The 14,281-nt window shown below is 45.3% G+C and overlaps 2 protein-coding genes, 2 non-coding genes and 1 pseudogene across 4 annotated transcripts in view; 2 read left to right on the top strand and 3 right to left on the bottom strand.

Moving 5' to 3' along the window:
• Nucleotides 1-7,266, bottom strand: part of LOC112351646 — a 49,378-nt gene extending 42,112 nt beyond the window's left edge. The window contains exons 1-3 of the mRNA XM_024689884.1: nucleotides 7,199-7,266; nucleotides 4,448-4,453; nucleotides 2,996-2,999 (exon numbers count right to left, since the gene is read on the bottom strand). Of these exons, the coding sequence (XP_024545652.1) occupies nucleotides 2,996-2,999; nucleotides 4,448-4,453; nucleotides 7,199-7,266 (78 nt within the window). The remainder of the gene's footprint in view (nucleotides 1-2,995; nucleotides 3,000-4,447; nucleotides 4,454-7,198) is intronic.
• Nucleotides 7,267-10,967: 3,701 nt separating this feature from the next.
• Nucleotides 10,968-11,040, bottom strand: TRNAK-UUU. Its single transcript has one exon. It is a non-coding gene; the product is annotated as a tRNA-Lys (tRNA).
• Nucleotides 11,041-11,078: 38 nt separating this feature from the next.
• Nucleotides 11,079-12,184, bottom strand: LOC9645121. The gene is made up of 6 exons (XM_002984739.2): nucleotides 12,026-12,184; nucleotides 11,907-11,969; nucleotides 11,769-11,834; nucleotides 11,583-11,706; nucleotides 11,425-11,523; nucleotides 11,079-11,344 (listed from the first exon to the last, which is right to left on the bottom strand). Exons 1-6 carry the CDS (start codon nucleotides 12,172-12,174, stop codon nucleotides 11,201-11,203), a joined length of 645 nt encoding a protein of 214 aa, XP_002984785.1. The 5' UTR covers nucleotides 12,175-12,184; the 3' UTR covers nucleotides 11,079-11,200.
• Nucleotides 12,185-12,270: 86 nt separating this feature from the next.
• TRNAK-CUU lies at nucleotides 12,271-12,343 on the top strand. The gene has a single exon. It is a non-coding gene; the product is annotated as a tRNA-Lys (tRNA).
• Nucleotides 12,344-12,403: 60 nt separating this feature from the next.
• Nucleotides 12,404-14,271, top strand: LOC112351669 (annotated as a pseudogene).
• The last annotated feature ends 10 nt before the right edge of the window (nucleotides 14,272-14,281 follow it).

Here is a 14,281-nt window from a genome sequence, read left to right as displayed (position 1 = left end):
TTACCCTTTGATATGTATTAGTATTTGAACTCTAACTCAGTCTCAGACTTGATCTTAGATTTGGTTTTAGTCTTAGTCTTGACACTTCCTCGTCTCATAACACTTGCCATGTGTTAATCATTTTTTTATTCCTTTCTAAAAACTTTTATTGATCATTTTATGTTCTTTCCTCAAGTGCTTCTTTAGAAATTCCTCTCCTGCTTGCTATTTTTCAAGTTGTCAAGGCTAGAGCCAACTTAAGAATAAGATTTGGTTGAAGTTAGGAGTTTTTCCTTCTTTTTGGTTATAGTGGGGGAATAAAGGAATATTCAGCTGGAAAGGGGGTGTGTCTTTGGATCAAAGAGAAAACAAAGGGCATAGGTAGGAGACAGCACCAATGGGAAGAACTGGTGCCAGAGGTTGACAAGAGGGCAAATGACCATTTTCCAAGCATAACATGTATATAGGAGTGAAAGGAGTGGAATAAAAGAAAAGTTTCTTGGAAGGATGCTTCATCTAACAACCTTAGAGCATATGAAGTGGAGGTTAATATTGCAGTGGCAACTACAAACATTTAAGGAGCACATCATAGTGAAGATTCCTCAAGATCAACGAATCTATATGAGTTGTCCAACCTGTGGGCAACCCTAGGCTAGGATGTTGGTAGAAGTTCTAGCAGAGGTCACCAACGAGGCTAATGACAAGGCTAGGTAGCAATGCTTCTCCACTTCACTAATGTGTCATCGCGAGGAGTGACACAAGTTGAAACTTTAATAAAAATCTGTTACATTTGTTAGACTTTTGCTTTAGTCATTGCCATGTAACACACCTTTGGCTTGATTTCAAGACTTAAGGATTTATGTTTTACACCTAGTTAGTAAACACTATTTTTTATTGTTATAGTTTTGTTACATTGAAACTAAGTTAGAATAGCTTGTATTTCCTTAGAGGAAACTATTAGATTCTGGAAGCCAAAGTCTATATCACTATAAAATCCCATTATAAACACATAAATAAAACATTGATTACCTCATAAAATGCCATAAGATTTGCTATGTCTGCACAAATACAGTTAAAAGACAAAGGAAATCCAGTCAATGGGATTCTAGTATCTACCAAAGCAGCCAAGAGGCTTGCTAAACCTAAATTGGAATACATGAAGTACTAAACTGTGTAGGGTATATAGTTCTTGGAAAGGAAAGTAATTGCATTCCATTTTATCAAGCACTAAGACTTTCACTTGAACCACTACCTCTACATCATTCAGTTTGTTGCTGTGAAGAGAATGATTGATCACTGGTCTTCAAGCCCTAAATTAGAGTTGCTAAATGGAGAGGTCCTAAATTAAGCATCTGATTAAATCACAGCCATTCTTCATTTGGTATGGGCAATTTGACAATCAACATAAGAACATCTTCACTTTGTTTGGAGCTTAGGATTGCATACAAAGAAAGTCAATTTATCTAACCATTTCTTAAGAACTTTAAACCTATCACTTTGTTTGGAGCTTAGGATTGAAAGTCAAATTATATAACCATTTCTTAAGCTTTAAACTTTGGAATTTACCTCAAGCATGAACTCAAACCACGGCCTACAAATTCCACCAAGGATCTATCATGAAAACATTGTGGATGCCATCACACTCCAGTAACCTTGAGGCTGAGAAAAACAATTAGTGAGTCACTCCTCTTGTTGCTGCTAATGCCAATCTCAACCTTGAAACCAGCCTTTTGGAGTGGCCTCTCAATGAACTTGAGCATAGTGGGGAACCGGGAGACACTACCAACTTAACCAACTTGATATCATTGATTTGCTCAAGAATAGATATCAGTGCATTAATTTTGGCACTTGACTTCACCTGATGCCACTAGAGAATGCCCTAGAATCCTGTGAGAGCATGTTGGTAGCAATAAAGAGATTTGGGAGCTAAGAATCATGGCACTCTAGAAGCAATCTAGCAAGAAAGTCAAAGAGATGCAAATCTAGCATCTGTGATCGGGCATTTTGCACAGCAAAATTGGAACCCTAGAGAAGAAGGTTCAGCATGAATCACCACTCTCAAGTGACACAGCAAACCTCCACTGACTTTATGGCAGAATGCAAAAGGTTGTGTCAATGCCCTAGAATTCGGTCAACACATTACATGTACAACACCTTCTTCTCTCACCAGCAATTGGCAATCTCCCATTGGTTCAGGGGTTGATCTGTCCACCATGCAAATCAACATGATTATTCACTAAGATGTGGTTAAGAAAATAACCCTTTAAGGTCCAAAAAGTTATACCTTGGAAGGCTACTTTATTAAAACTCCCACTTCATTCTTCAATTCTTCATCTGCAGCTACATACCAGTTATACCCTGGAGGCATTTCTTCCTTGGATTTGTATAACTTGAAGCCTAGGCCTGTGATGAGAAATCCATGGAGTCACTGAAAAGCTTCCAAAATTTGAGATGCAAGAGGGCGAGGTGGCTCATGCACAATCATGATTCCCAAGTCTAGATGTTTTTTGCAGATCCGTTTGAGGTTTTTGTATTCAATCCGTTTGACTCAGAAACGAGGATGGTATTGCGGGAAGTTTGCTACCTGAACGATATAACCCACCTGAAAACATACACACATAAACATATAAAGAAACAGAGATAGAAAGTGATACAAACCGAAAGATGAATTCTCTTCATTGGTCCAGTGTAAGTCCTCTCTTCCCAGTATTCAATTCGCAGGGGATCTCTTGAACAGTGGTAAGTATTGTGTCCCCTTCACTAGGCAGAGGTAGCACTTCTTTTGTTCATGAGCAAAAGGATCCACTCTGGGTTTAAGAAATAAATAAAAAGTAAAATCTGGAAAATAAGTGAGCTTTCTTACCCCTTTGTAGTGTCTTTCCCAATCACCCCTCTGCTTACAATTTCTGCATTGATTGATGAGTAATCCCTCCTCCTCACCGGGACAATGAAGTCCTATGATCTCGTACCTATTACAAACAAAAGCAAGTAAAGATCAAACCATATCCTTGCTTACCTTGCTTGCATACAATCTTAATTGTCCTTGGCTGATCTCAAGAATAACCATCAAGTCCTGCATGTAGCCATTGGATCCTTTCAGTTCCTGATGAAGGGAAGAAAACAAAAATGTCAGACAAAGGTCATGAAACTTGTGTACCTGACGACCATTTTCTTCAAGCTACCAGACTTTGTAAAGCTCAACAGGAAAATGTTATCACCTTAAGCTTGCAGTCATACCATGGAAAGTGAAAAGATCAAACTCGTCAAGACCTGCATTGCTGGCTAAGATCGCACATATATTCCTTAAACTGCTTGTTAATTACTTAAGGATAACCACTCATTTTATTAACTTTATGATGTTTCAGTAGAGAGAGAGCATGCTCTTAATAAATGCAGGCTATTGTTGTCTGCAAGCAGAATGCTTGAAGACATGGCACTTCCAACTTATTCATTGCGGCTGTGTAATTGTAATATCCGCCGTGGTCCATCACATCCCAAAGAGAGGGATTTCCTGGGCACTGATCTGTGGAGAAAGGCAACAACCTTCACCCATGATAGTCAACCATGTACAGGCTGTCAAACTGAGTCTCAACTTAGCCTGTATGTTGCTTAGGAGCCCCAATGACGTGGAGTTGAAGAACACCCACATGACTCTCTATGAAAGTTTTGAGTTAAGTCATTATAATTTCTTTGTAAACTTGATCTTTGTGTTTAAAATCCCACATATCCTCATTTGGTATGCATTTTTAATCTTTTGGACCTTCGCATTATAAGTAGCTTTGTTGAAAGGGATATACTACTCTAGTGGACAATTCTATAAGATGGGTGGAAGAAGGCAAAAGTCCCTTTTAAAAGTAAACTCCCCTGGAATTTTATAAAAACTATAATTTTGCAGAGCATCCCTTAAAAGATAACTTATAAATCGAAAATGCTAGATAATAAAATGCCATATTATGTGTGTGCATTTTACTTTGACACATTTGGCATCTGCATTGGCAGAATGACATCATAATTTACCATATATATGTGTAGAAGATTGAAAGCAACCTCCTCAATCAGTGAAGCCAGAGGAAAGCTTCCTAGAGGTTTGAGGGATTTTTCCTGGACAAAGGTGCTTATTATCTTGTTATCTTGTTGAACCTCCCCGCTGAGAGAACCAGAGGCTAGGGCGCCACGAGAGGCTAGGTATATAGGCTTGTAGTGGTTTAATTTAATCGATGGCTAATTGATCAATACAAGCTTCAGGCTTCGCTGCTTTCGAATTGAAAACCCAGCACATGTACTGCTTCTTGACAAGAGCCACAGCTCTCTCCACTCGATCAGGGAAGCATCTGGATTCTGCCTGTATCTTCTGTAAGTCGCAGTCCGAGCCTCCGTGAGTATGTACGTAGCCGAGCGTTTCAAGCGCCACAGACTAATATCATCAACGAAGATGAAGAAAATGAGCTCTTGAGGCAGTCGGCAAAACCTGTAGCTCCCCCCGCTCGAGGCCACGAAAACTCCCATGGAAGCTTTGCATAGCTCGTCCATCTGCTGCACTATGAACTAGGCCACGAAGTCGACAATGGGAACACCTCCTGGCAGCCTTCGGTGGCGCAAGTCCATCCCTGTTCCAAGCTGGTTAGCAACGCAGTCGCGGCAAAAGCTGTGGCCTCGAGCCTCAAGTTTCTTCTCGTTGACGATTTGGGCATAGACACACCAAACAATCCTTTGCTGCGTCTATTGCCACTGCTACTGCTGGATTACTTCATTCTTCCAGATGCTGACAATTCGTGCTTTGCTTTCTCCAAGCACTCCTCGTCCCCATGCACGCACAAGGAATGCCACCGGTGGTTCATGCTCACTGCAGCTCCCACTGATTTTTCCAGCCCAGCTAAGTCGACCCAATCAGAGATCTCATCATCCCAAGAGGAGCTCTGAGATCTTCTGGTTGCATCTAACCAAGGCCGGTTTCCTCTTCAATCTTCTTTACCAGGCGAAGCTTCTCTCTCGAGGACAGGATCTTCATTGCAGCTTTATCCAGCAGGCCCTTTGAGAGGAGAGCCTTCCACCAGTTCTTCTGCCTTGCACCGAGCCACACCTTTCTCGTACGCCTTTGCAAATACCTTCACACAGTGGTTTCCGAGTGGAAAATTAAAATTGAATAAGAGTAGCATACCTTCAATGTCGCACCTAGTGTGTTATCCGTCTTGAGCTGCTCCATTCCTTTGGCGATATCAGCCAAGAGTAAAATGTAGACGGGAAGAGAAACTCCGCTTTGCATGTGACTTTCTGCCACCCCCCACAGACATCGAGAATCGTCCCTCAAGGCCAGCAAGAGCATTGCAGCCTCATGATCATTCCCGTTGAACTTGAACCAAGCTTTGGCCGACAAACCTCCCAATCACCTCGACCTCAAACCTGTCTGCTGGAACATACTCCCGGACCTTGGTCTCCAGGACCCGCTGGTACTCACTTATAGAGCGTTCACCCGCAGCTTTCTCATGAATCACGATAAGCTTCGTCATCGTCTTCCTACTCAAAGCTTCCAAGTCTTGCACGGGATCTAGATCATAGTTGGTGAAGCCGGAGATAACACACCGGGCTGTGAGCGCTGGCTGACTTTACACGTGACGTATGAGCCGCAGATCACTTTCCTGTGCTTGAAAGTATCACGGCAACGATGCAGCAAACGCGCCGGCCTCGAAAGTGTCGAGTTTCAGCACAAGTTGGGCAGAAGCTGTGACCAAACCCCACTTTGGCTGAGGTGACGCTCCAAAATCTGGAGATGCCTTCACCACTCGTCAAACACTGTCTCCAGACACGATCAAAGTCACGGAATCCCAGCTGCTTCTCGATGCACTCGTTTCGATGCGCTCGTTCTGAAGCCAGTGCTTCTGTCTCGCCACAGTTGCCATGACAGCCCACCACCAGACGCTGCCTGGCATATACGTGCAGCTCGTTCATGCGGCTCTCAATCCTGGACCTTGTTTGGCTGCCACCTTTAGCCTCGAGCTGCTTTTGTAGCAAAGCTAGTCCGCTCTGTTTTTTGCCGCAAACTCTAGCCATGAGAGTGTTCCCCAAGTTTGATATGACCGCTCTGTGAAGCCACGTTCTCCATAAAAGCCGACGTGACGATCTTCCTGATTGTCTCGTCACTTTGAGCAGACGATGACCAATCTGTAGGAGTCCACACATTCAATGCGTACTCCAGGTCTCTTATCTGTTCCTGGCAGCTCCTCAGTGACTTTGAAAGATTATAATTGTGAAAGGGCTAAATAGTCGCCCTAGACTACGTGACCAAAACAAAGTCAAGATCATGCTTTGTTTTAAACTAAGTATAATTAATTAGTACAGGATTAGTAATAATCCTAGGGCATTCATTCATTCATACAAGGTCTCACCAAGAATTCATCCATTCATTTGTATACTGTTTAGAAGAGAAGCATATTGAAACTCATCCAGTTCTCCATCATTCTTCAATTCTTCAATCAATGCTTCATCTGGCACTTCTTCCTTGGATCTCGAAGCCTAGGCTTGCTTCGTATAAAACTCCATCCAGTCGCTGAAAACATTCCCAGATAAGGACCGCAAGAGGACGGGGTGGCTTACGCACGATAAAAATTCCGAAGTCTGGATGTTTTTTGCAGATCCGTTTGACGTTTTCGTATTTAATTCGTTGGACGCAGAAATGAGGATGGTATTGCCGGAAGTCTGCCACCTGGACGATATAATCTTCCTGAAAACGCAGAAATAAACATATCAAGAAGCAGAGAATACAAAGTGATACAAACCCGAAGACCATGGTCCAATGTAAGTCCTGTCTGCCCAGTCCTCATTTCGCAAGGGATCTCTTGAACAGTGATAAGTATCGTGTCCCTTCGCTAGGCAGAGGTAGCATTTCTTTTGTTCACAAGCAAAAGGATCCATTTCAGGCTAAAACAAAAAACACGAAGTCAAATCTGGAAAATTCAGAATAAGTGAGCTTTCTTACCCCCTTGCAGTTTCTTTCCCAATGGCCTCTCTGCTTACATTTTCTGCATTGGTCGACGACCACTGCCACCATATCTTAACCAAAATTCCAATCCCTCCTTCTCACCGGGACGATGAGTTCCTATGATCTCGTACCTGTTACAAACAAAAGCAAAATCTCGGTTACCTTGCTCGTATGCGTTCGCCAGAGCTTTCGATTGCATAAATGTCTACCTCCTTCGGCTTTTCCTTTGTGAATGCATTGTGCTGCCCGTTGCTGCTGCCACCGTAAGCCTTCTTGTGGTGCCCATTGCTGCTGCTGCTGTAAGCCTTCATCCTCGAAAAGGAAACAAGTAGCTATATCAGAGTCCTCGTACTTAATCCAAGGATTTCAAAACCAAGCCAGGCGATACGCGACTGCAACGCCGCCTTGACGAGCAAATAGTCATCCAAATACTAGCCACTCTCTCCCAGAGCCAGCCCGCTGACGATATCCGCTTCAGCCACGAAAATCTTTGCAATGATCACCTTTCCTTCGGGAAGGAACTCCGGTGTTTTGGTTTCCAAACGCGTTAAAGCTCTTAATTTCTATATACAGGACTTGTTGAAAACATCTTCAAGAACACTAGGAAGGTCATCTTTGCTTGATTCCACTAAAAGTACCTCTTGAGAAAAGAATTGTTTTTGCAGTAAAACCAATGCTCCCACAAGCAATTTTGGCCTCTCTCAGAGAACATTTAAAAAAATTAACTCTACATTTAAAACCAATGCTATGTGCCAGTACAAGCAATTTAATCAAACTCAACAATTTCATCAAACGCTTCCGGTCTGTGTTCTAAAAGCTGTAAGACCTGTTTCTCTTTCCTAGCTTTTTCCTTGTCTGAGATCTTGGAATTCTTGATGGCCTTTTCAAACTTCTCCCAATTGATCATGGACAATACCTCCGGCTCTAGATTGGTGAATATTGTCCTCCTCTCTACAATTTCATCTGCGCTCCGGACCACATACTTCTGTAACCCACAAAACGAAATCAATCACATAACAACTAAAAAAAAATATTAAAAAAATTACAACCTGGATTACTTGTTCCTGCCCTTCCCATATATGCCTGACCATGAATAAACCCTTTTCAGTGGGAGGGACATACTCAGAGCGCTCCAACTTTACCAAGTAGCCATCCAAATATCTCGGACAAACACTACATTGAAACTGTTACATAAAGAAAAAAACAAAAAAAAATTCTTGCCTCTTGTATGTAATGGGGTAGACATAGCGACCCAATACTCCACTCATCTGCACTTTTTAGTCAGATACAAGAATAAGGGAATTTTGAATCCTAAATAATACGCACCTGACATGGAAGAACATCAAGAACATCCTCTACACCATCATCTAGGTCAAAGTCATCACGGGTTCTCCTCAGCGCATCTATCACCTGGAAGCCCAAGTTAGTATTTCCATGTAGTGAGTCAAAAAACTTACTTCTTGGCGTTCCATCGCAAAGGAATAGGGCACAATCTTCCAAGCAGATATATATAATAGCAAAAAAGGCGAAACGAAAAACTAGGGCAAATCGGCTCTTTTAGGGTTAGGGTTTGTGCTATGAGCCGGGGCGTGTGCGTGTCGATTGTGCCCGCTGGCTCAAGTCTTAGCACGGATGAAGCTGATCTTCGTACTCGGGGGCAAATGTCGGTACTTCCGCCTGATGTCAACGACTTCGGCTCGCTGCAGGGGTTTGTGTCGACTCTGCCAGGGTTTCCCAGTGGTTCTACTTGCAGTTACTTAAGGACATTCACTTTCGGGAAGTTCACAACACAGGGCTGGGCATACTTCGCAGGAGAGCTGCCCGAGGGGCCGGTAATTTATGTCAAGGTTGAGATCGCTCCGCCACCTTCGGTGCCAGGCAGTCGCTCCTTGGATGCGATTTTTGGCGAGTGGAAGCTTGCGTATGGAGATTTTATCACGAAGTTCTTGCAGCAAGGGGGCCTTGGGTTGCAGCCACAGTGGGGAGTTCCGGTGGGCTTCGATGGTCGCCCGTCGATTTTGTTTCACAAGTTGCAGGATAGATGGACTAGGGATTCAGATGCGTGGAAGCTGCTGGATTATGCACTACGGTCGAAGAAGTCGGGCTGTATTCCGCTCATGGGGGTTAGCGGATGCGGGAAAACTCGCACTGTGTTCGAGATTCTGGCAGCCCACTGGGGTTTTTTTTGGACAGCTTCATCTAAACGGAATGCGGGGTCTCAGGATATGGCACTAGTTGGGAACGCGGAGCCTGGTTCTGATCCCGAATGCCGGAAACATTTTGCTGCTGTCATAGAGATGAAGAAGTTGATACTGGCTCGTTTGCTGGTTCTTCAACAAGTCCTCAGCATGAAACCAGACTTGACACCAGAGCAGTGGCTTATTCTCCAGACGGAGTTCAACCATTTTTGTGGGACGGAGGACCCTTACAAAAGGCTCGCCATGATGCTGGTTAGCAGTTACGAGTTCCAGCAGGGTGACTTGATCCGTCTATGGGATGCAGTTTGCTCAATGCTGTCCTGCAAGCCCATCTTTGTCATGGATGAGGCGCAGACGCTCAACGGCACGCGCTGTTTCCAGTCCCCTCAGAGTCACCAGCTGATGGCCAGGTTCTCTCCCGTGATGAAGGCGCTAATGGACGTACAGTTGGCTGCACCGGTTTTCGCAGCAGGAACTGGGATCAACTTCTTAGAACTGGAAAACGATATCCTTTCACTAGTGGGAAAGATGAGGGGTGCCAGGTTACCACTCTACGTGATCAAGTTTGACAAATGGGAGAAGCCTCGTGAAGTATACGACTTCTGTATCAAGTACCTGCCAGTGCTGGGGCTCACTGCACGTAATTGTGCTCTTCTCTTTAGCAAGTTCAAAGGGCGGAAGCGGTGCTTGGTTACGTGTTTGGAGGAGTTGCTCCGCAATGGCTGCTGCTGGAAGAAGGAGACTGTCGATGCTTTTTATGCGGACCTGACCACTGGTGATTCAAGCGACTTCTCTATGTCCCTGTATTCCATGGTGGCCAGCTTCTTTCAAACAGGCAAGGGCACATTCAGGTTCCGGGGACGGGACTTGTCGGCAAGAGAGCTTGTTATGAGAGCAGTTAGTCATTACTGCTTCTCAAACAGGGCAGGACTTGTTCTCGACTCGGCTGAAGCCCATTTACTCGTGAGTGGCCTGGGTTCGTGTGAGAGGGTTCGTAGTTGGGAGACCAGGTCTTCATACGAGATCAGCGAGCCCATGGTACTGGCGGCTATGACAAACTACTGCGTCGATAATGATCATCTCGAACGGCATCTCCAAGTTCTGATGCAAAGCCTGGTCGACGATCCTGCAGCATGTGGAAACCTGTGGGAGAAGCTCGTGGTGATTCATATCCCTCGCTTCTTGGATGGCCAGAAGCCGCTCAACAGTTGGCCATGCTTTAAGGGGTTAGATCTGCGGAACTGGGGCGTATGCGTGCCTAAGTTAGCTGGGCTTCGCAAGCAGGTTTGGAGGGAGACTCCAGCTGCGCCTCTTTCTGCATACTTGAAGTTGCCTCCAGGCCAGCGTCCGATGTTCTTTATGTTTTCCTCATTGTCTGGGCCGGACATCATGTTCTTCGTCATGCTGGGCGACTTGCTCGTCCCCGTCTTCCTCCAGCTCAAGCTAAGACGGCAGGTGCAGTGGGATCAGGCGGAGGGGACAACAAACCCGTCGAAGATGTACAGGCGGACGTCCAAACAAGTGTCGACGGCAGCTATTCCAGCACTCAAAGAGGCTTGTTTTCACGGCTGCATATCTTTGGTGGTCGCTTATCCAGCTTCTGATCCAAAGGCTCCAAGGTGGCTCGCGAGGAGGCTGGTGGGTTACTTGGGGAAAGATGAAGTTAAAGAGATTTTTTCCTCTGAGCTATGCGACTTCTTGGCAGCGATCAAGTCTGATTTTCCTGACTACAAGCTAGCAGCCATGGTTCTTCAATGTAAAAAGAATGAAATCGATGTAAATTAAACATATATGGTTCTAAGCCTTCAAAATGTCGCCGTCTGTGGGGATCGAACCCACGACCACGTGGTTAAAAGCCACGCGCTCTACCGGCTGAGCTAAGACGGCTTTATAATCAATAATAATTACATTCTAATAATAACGTGTTAGTAAGTAAGATTAAGTTGCAAGCAAGTTCTTCAAATGGTCTTTGATTACAATTTAAATCGAAGGGAGTCGAAGAACTGGAAGTAACTTCATGCCACTCTTTTCCGCCAAATTCGACCAGCTAGAAGTTGGGAAGCATCCGTTTGAGAAGCTCCAGTTGTGTCTCGTCGAAATACTCGCCGAGTTCATCCCTGGATACCCACGCGTAGTCCTTGGACGCTGCCACTTCTTTGCTCGCAACGAAGTGGGATCTGTAGTAGAAGCGCTGGAATTACGCACACAACAAGTCAGTCCTAGAGATCGCTGCTTCACAGTTGTGTGATGAAAACTCCGTTTTTCCATCACCTGAAAGTCGGGGCAGTCGAGATGTCCGCCCGGGGCTTTTCCTGCGAAGTAGACGTCGGAGAGGTCGCCTAGAAACGTCTCGAGAGCCGACTCTGCGCACTAGAACATTACACGCAGCGTTGCGAATGTTGCTCGCCACGAAAGAGAAAGAGTAGCACCTTTCTTAAGTTCATCTCGTCCACGTACTTCTTCTCTGGGAAATGCCATTCTTTCTGGCCCTTGTAAGGCGAGTTTCCACGGACGATCAAGTACAGCCTTTGATCCAATAGTCTCTGCAAAGATCTTCAATCACCACATTAGAGTTTTCAATCCCTTGAAGCAAGAGGAAGAACTCGCAAATTTACTTTCGATCGGTGGACTGGACTGGTGCTACTTTTGCTTGATCAGAGGCAGCAGGAGCAGCACGCCCTCTAGAGAAAAGAAGAAGAAGAGAGAAAGCAAACAAAATCGTGAGAAAAACGATCTCTTTTGAATGGACTTACTTCATATCGTCCAGTGTCTGCTCTAGAATGTCCACCTCTCCGATGATTTGCTTCCATTTCTTGCTGCAATGCGAGGTGAAAACCAATGAATTCTTTGCTGGATCTAGAGCGGAACTTACGAGAGCTCCCTGAACGAGGCGACTGTGGGATGGGGCGGGCGCGGATACAATGGCAGGCGCTCCAGAACAGCCGCCGCCACAATGGGCTTGGATGCCGCAACGCTGCTGTAGAGACGATACCGTGATTTACCCCTCGCCACACCCAACATTCTTCTTCCTCCTTGTCATAAACCCTAAAACTCTAAGCTTACTTAATATGTAATACGTTATTATTAGAGGATAATTATAACTTATTATGATGTAAAGCCGTCTTAGCTCAGCCGGTATAGCGCATGGCTCTTAACCACGTGGTCGTGGGTTCAATTCCCACAGACGGCGAGATATTTGATTTTTGTTATGCGCGGGGTTTATATTTGCTTCTTTTAGGGCTTAGCGGCTATGGCTGTCATCGTGGGAGCTGGCCCGTCGGGCCTCCTCCTCGCACATCTTCTTCTCGATTGCGCCGCGGAGAAGGATTCCCTGCGTGGATTGCTTCCGGTCAGGATTTTCGAGGCGCGCGACGATCCGAGAATCCCATTGCCGCTGTGAGTTTGTAGGAAATATTTTGACAGAATGCGGGCTCTATCGTCTCGATTGGTGATGCCGCCAGGTACAAGACGCGGCAGTATTGCGTTGGATTGAGCGCCCGCGGCCGCGATGCGATCTCTAGAGTGGATGGATTGTGGACCGAGGTGGAGAAGCAAGGGGTCCCCTCTTCGCAGTTTGTGTTGCACATTGGCGGCCGAGCGATTGCCCTCAAGAGAAACCCGGACAAACCTTCGCTTCTTGTAAATCAAAGATCTCTGGCAGCGGTGCTTGTCAAAGAACTCCAGAAACGTTACTCTCAAGAGCAAGTCCAGGTAACTTCGATTTTTCTCCTCTCTTTGCTTCTTTTAGATGCATTCTTCGTCTTACCTGGACGCAAATATATATTTTTTTTCCAGGTGATCTATGGTGCTCGCTGTGTTGGGGTCGATTTTAACTCTCGAGCTGTAGAATTCCGACTTAAAGGTGACGAGACCATGCAAGTTCCCTACGATCTCTTGGTTGGTGCTGATGGTGCTCGATCGGTCGTTCGAGAAGCTTTCATCCGAGAGAGAGGCTTTGATTTCCAGCAAGTAAACACGCCTTATACTTTCAAGGTCTTGCACGTCCCGAGGCCGGCAGAGCTCTCGGATGATGCGGTTCATTCGTTCAGAGTGGTCACAAAGAAGGATTCAGGTGATTGTAACTGTCCTATCCGTTTTTTCTCGAGTTTGCTTATGTAACAGGTAGTACGAGCATAAACTTTGGTTGCTTCCCGACGCCCGGCGATGGCATGTCCGTTCTTCTGGGATGGTCTCCTGAAACTGAGCCGAAGGATTTATTGCAAATCCAAAACGCTCAAGAGGTAATGTTCAAGAGGGATTCAAGTGTTTGACAGATCAATATGTGACAATGGCAGCTGCAATCTTACGTTGAAAAGTACATGCCGCCACTTTCAGTGCCTCTCGAGGCTGCGGAAGCATTCATCTCGCAAAGGCCATCATCTTCAATGCAGGCAAGCGCATAGTTCTCTTCTCGTATCCATCGAATATTTTTTCTTTTTCATCAGGTCTCCTGCAGCAGGTTCTACGCAGAAAAAGGTAGAGCAGTGTTGATTGGCGATGCGGCCCATGCCATGTCCAACGCTCTAGGCCAAGGCTGTAATTCTTCTCTCAAGGTAAGACTATAACAGCTTCAAGCTTGACCATAGCTATGGAGTTGCTAGGACGTGGACACTTTCACTCGAATGCTCGTCGAGGAGGGAGATGTGGTTTCAGCAATGAAAAGATACTCGACACAGCAAGTTAAAGAAGACCACGCTGCAGCGTACTTGTCCCAGAACGCATTCCCGGAGTCGAAATGGCTCCGCCCGGCTTATCTTCTCGGTAACATAGTCACCGCTGGTCTGAGCAAGACTCCACTCTCGGCACTGATCCCTCCTTCCATTCAAAGCCTGTGCTCGGAAACACTGATCCCATACTCGGAGGTAAGAACTTCCAAGCTTTTCAGCACTCGCTGACACCGTTCCTTTTGTTCGGTTTGTAGATTGTGAACAGGAACAAGTTTTGGTTGAAGCTTGTAGAGGTAACGAATTTACTTAGTGCCAAGGAGTAGAAGCTATCTAGTCTTTCGCTCGGACTAATCGCTGCCCAGTTTTTTAGCTCCATTCTCTTCATTACCAAAGAAGAGTTGCTTGCTCCCTCGCATGGAATTCTCAAAGCAATTATTTTGGCATCTACAAATCAGGTTTTC

Source organism: Selaginella moellendorffii, unplaced genomic scaffold (assembly GCF_000143415.4).
Source record: "Selaginella moellendorffii unplaced genomic scaffold, v1.0 SELMOscaffold_64, whole genome shotgun sequence".
NCBI classification, from domain to species: domain Eukaryota; kingdom Viridiplantae; phylum Streptophyta; class Lycopodiopsida; order Selaginellales; family Selaginellaceae; genus Selaginella; species Selaginella moellendorffii.
The sequence above is the reverse complement of the archived record's forward strand: the minus strand, read 5'-3'. Positions and strand labels throughout refer to the sequence as shown.

What these genes read in the sequence shown, in the direction of transcription:
- LOC9645121 (XM_002984739.2), bottom strand. Translation starts at nt 12,174, where the DNA reads ATGTTGGGTGTGGCGAGGGGTAAATCACGGTATCGTCTCTACAGCAGC. An exon ending in GTCCAGTCCACCGATCGAAA is followed by an intron (nt 11,707 to 11,768) that starts GTAAATTTGCGA and finishes TGGTGATTGAAG; the next exon opens with ATCTTTGCAGAGACTATTGG. An exon ending in ACGAGATGAACTTAAGAAAG is followed by an intron (nt 11,524 to 11,582) that starts GTGCTACTCTTT and finishes GTAATGTTCTAG; the next exon opens with TGCGCAGAGTCGGCTCTCGA.